The sequence below is a fragment of the Cebus imitator genome, unplaced genomic scaffold (genome assembly GCF_001604975.1).
Source record: "Cebus imitator isolate Cc_AM_T3 unplaced genomic scaffold, Cebus_imitator-1.0 Scaffold555, whole genome shotgun sequence".
Lineage (NCBI taxonomy): Eukaryota > Metazoa > Chordata > Mammalia > Primates > Cebidae > Cebus > Cebus imitator.
In genome coordinates, this window is record NW_016107870.1 from 1,001,413 (window position 1) to 1,005,084 (window position 3,672).

Consider the following 3,672-nt stretch of genomic DNA (forward strand, 5'->3'; position numbering starts at 1 on the left):
TGACCTCCGATAGGCTTGAGTTAAAATGGGGGTGGAACCGGAGGGGAGTGGAGGGCTGGGGGGAGTGTGGACCCCGCGCCTGCCTCCCATGGTCTGTGGGATGTCCCGGAAGGAGGGAGGAGTGCTATGGGGTTCAAGCTGGGAGTCAGGCTCCCTGGGGGAGATTAGGAGGGAAGGGGCATGCAGGCTATTTGGGAAACTGCTCTTCCCTCCCTGCAAACATCAGATGTCCGTGTGCAGAGGAAAGGCTGGAGGCTTTATTGTGGCCTCTCCACCAGGGCCCCAGCCCCTGGCTCCTCCTGTGCAGCAAGCAAACATCCCTATTCCTCACGTTTCAAAAGCCTTTGTCACAGTGATGCTTCTGATCACTGAAACTTCTTGGAAGAAAAGTTTAAGAGTTTAAAAATTAAATATATTGTATTAAGTATATTTTTTTAAAAGGGCAAAGTAAAAAATATTAATATAATCTGGTTGTAGAAAATACACTGCAAGAAAAAGAATAGGTGCTTCAAAAATGTAACCCTGGCCACAGGTCCTCGGCCTCCAGGAAAAGCCCCAGGACAGTGGGAACTCCAGGCACCCTCGCAGGGGCCCCTGAGGGCAGGTGGCCCAGAAGCCCAGGAAGGTGGCCTGGGGGTGGAACGGGCGCAAAGCCGAGCATCCCCGGCTCCTAGAGGGGCCGTGACACGGAGCCAAACATACACGCGTGGAGAGAGCAGGGCGAGCAGCGACGCGGCCGGGTCACTCGCGGGGGGCGCGGGAGGAAGCGCTGCAGGGACGCCCAGGCCTAGCCCGAGATGCACGCGCTGTAGTAGACGGCGCTGCTGGCGTCCGACAGCGCAGAGATCAGGCTGCTCTCCTCCGGGCAGGACATGGCGCGCGGGCCCAGCTTGGCCAGCGCCACGTGGTACGGGAGCCCGGGGGCGTCGGGCCGAGTCCGGCTGCAGTTGAGGTACTGGTCGAACTCGGTGAGGTCCACGTCGGCCCACAGGTCGGCCGCGGGCCCCAGCGGCTCGGCGCTCTCCAGCGGCGGGGCCTCGGGCGGCGGCGACAGCGGGCCGGGGAAGGGGCCGGGCGCGCCCAGGGCGCCGTAGTACAGGCCGGCCAGCGGCGCCGCTGGGGGCGCGGTCCTGAGCGCCTCGGCCAGGGGGGCCCCGTAGCAGCCGCCGGGGTCTCGGGACAGCTCGGCGGGCGCGTAGGGCGCGCGGAAGGCCCGCAGCGCGCAGTCCTCGGGCGCCGCGGGCGGCGGGAAGAAGGCGGCCTCGCCGGGCTCCAGGCCGTCCAGGGGCGAGCGCTCGGGCGTGGGCAGCCCCAGGCCGTCGAACTCGGCGCCCAGCGCGGGCAGCTCGCAGAAGGCGCGAGCCGAGCCGGGCGCCGCGGGGAAAGGCTCGGGCGGCTGCGGCGGCGCCAATCCCGGGAGCAGGAGGCCGGGCTCCAGCCGCCGGGCCTTGCGCGCCTGCTTCTTGCGGCGCGGCCGGTACTTGTAGTTGGGGTGGTCGCGCAGGTGCTGCACGCGCAGCCGCTCGGCCTCCTCCACGAAGGGCCGTTTCTCCGCCGCGCTGAGCTCCTTCCACGCTTTGCCTGCGGGCAGAGGGCGCCGGTGAGTGCCCGGCCGTCCGGCGGGTGGGCCGAGCCCTCCGAGCGCCTGGGACGCGCCCCGGGTCCCCGATCGCTGCCCCGCCCGGCGCGCACCCCGCGCCCGCGCCCCCCGCCCGCGCCCCGCGCCCCGCCCGCCGCTCACCCAGCATCTTGCTGAGCACCGCGTTGTGCAGGTCGGGGTTCTGCTGAGCCAGCCGCTTGCGCTCGTCCTTCGCCCACACCATGAAGGCGTTCATGGGCCGCCGGATGCGCGACTCGTCGGCCGCCTGGCGTTCCCCGCGTCCGGCCGGGCTGAGGCCATAGCGCCCCGGCTCGGGGCTGCGCGGCGGGCTGCGCGGCGGGCTGGGCGGCGAGGCGGGCGCGGCGGGCGCGGCGGGGGCGGCGGCGAGGCCGCGCGGGTCAGCGGCGGCCCCGCGTCCCGGGGCCCATGCACAGTCGCGGCGGGCGGGCGGGTCGTCCTGTGCGCCGTAGCCGGGCGGCGATCTCTGCATTCCAGCTGGGCGCGGCCTGGGCGGAACGGAGCGCGGGAGCGCGGCGGGCACTGCGGAGCCGGGCGCGAGGGCGGAGGGCGGTGGGGACGGTGGTGGCCTCGGCCGGGCGGGCGCCCAGATATAGCGGCTTGGGGCCAATCGGCGGCGGGGCGGGCGGGCCGGGGCGGGACCGGCCCCTCCCCGGGGGCCCCCTTTCTTCTCGGGCCGGGAGGGATTCCGCTGAGGCCGCCCCCGCGCAGAGTCCCCCGCCCCCTCTCAGAAGGCGAGACCCCCGGGTGGGAAAGGGCTGCCATGTGGGCCGGTGCTGTCAGACTGTCGGAGCCCAGCTGCCACCCACCCACGGAGCTGGACCCCCGGGCAGGCACAGGGCGGGCGGCATTCCCCGCAGCACCCCCCCATCCGCGCCGTCCCCCGCACCCCCGTAGGAGGTTCCACTGCGGGGAGAGGGCCCTTTTTCACTCCAAGTTCTTGGGCGGCTGCTTCCCAGCAGCCGGTAAGTCTTCCTGGAGTGCAGCACCTTTGGAGAAGCCTCCGTCCGACTACCCAGGGGCATTCGTGCTCCTAACTCCGAACCCACGTGCAACTGTCAGAATGCCCTCAAGGGACAAGGTGGTCTTCGTGTTTCTGTCCCCACGCTGAAACCAACTCTGGCACGAGGCAAAGCTGACACAGGCTGGGAGAGAGCAGGTGGCCTGGAGGAGCCGGCAGAGCGGAGGGAGGGCAGGCATGCAGACGTCCTGGCCTCCTCCCTGCCCAGCCCGCGCCCTTGGGGAGGGGGCTGGGACCCGCAGGGGCCACTGGTTCCCCTGCCCAGCCCGGCCACCGCTGCAGCAAGAGGGCGTGAGGCTGGGCAGATGCAAGGAGCTGGGTCCTTCCTGCTGGCCCCTCCCTGGACCTCTGACCTGGGGGAGGGGGTTCCAGAGGAGCATCCAGCTTCCTGAATTTTCACTGTCCCCTTCCCACCCCATCAGGAGGGGATCTGGGCTCCAGAGCTGAGGGTCTCCCCTGGAGATCCTCAGTTCCCACTGCCAAGCATGGTTCTACTGGAGGAGGGTCGGTGTCCCCCGCAGCCCTCCAGGCAGGGTCGGAATCCCCCCCACATCTCCTTGAAGCCTGGAGGCTCCCCAGTCCCCCTCACCGTGCCAGGAGCCCCGTGGGTAGAGGCCACAGGTCTTGGTGACCGTGGGCCTGTGCGGCCAGAAGCTCTTGATGGTCTGTCCCTGCCTGTGTCGTGAACAAAGTGGGCTCTGCGTGAGCCTTGCAGTGCCTCTCAGGGGCTGTTCCTGAACTGTCGTCTCCAGGGGTGCTCCTGCTCTGAGGAGAGGCCAGCACCCCCAGGGGCACCCCCACCCGAGGTGTCCAGCCCTCCCCACAGCCCCACATCACAGTCTGGCGTGGGTACTCAGCAGCAACACCCATCATCCCAGCGTGCGGGGCTGGGTGTCCCAGTCTGGCCTCCGGATCTCCCCTTGTGCCGGTTTGCCCCACTGGCCCAGCACCTCATTCAGACACTGAGCCAGTGCTGGCAAATGGGGGCCCTTTGGGGCACCAGGATCTGCAGCCTCTGGCTTTCCTGGGGAAG

At 69.4% G+C, this 3,672-nt stretch overlaps 1 protein-coding gene across 1 annotated transcript; it reads right to left on the reverse strand.

Annotated features, from left to right (window-relative positions):
* Positions 1–235: 235 nt before the first annotated feature.
* On the reverse strand, positions 236–2,182 carry SOX18 (SRY-box transcription factor 18). Its single transcript, XM_017515653.2, has 2 exons — positions 1,742–2,182; positions 236–1,581 (listed from the first exon to the last, which is right to left on the reverse strand). Exons 1-2 carry the CDS (start codon positions 2,088–2,090, stop codon positions 788–790), a joined length of 1,143 nt encoding a protein of 380 aa, XP_017371142.1. The 5' UTR covers positions 2,091–2,182; the 3' UTR covers positions 236–787.
* Positions 2,183–3,672: the final 1,490 nt, after the last annotated feature.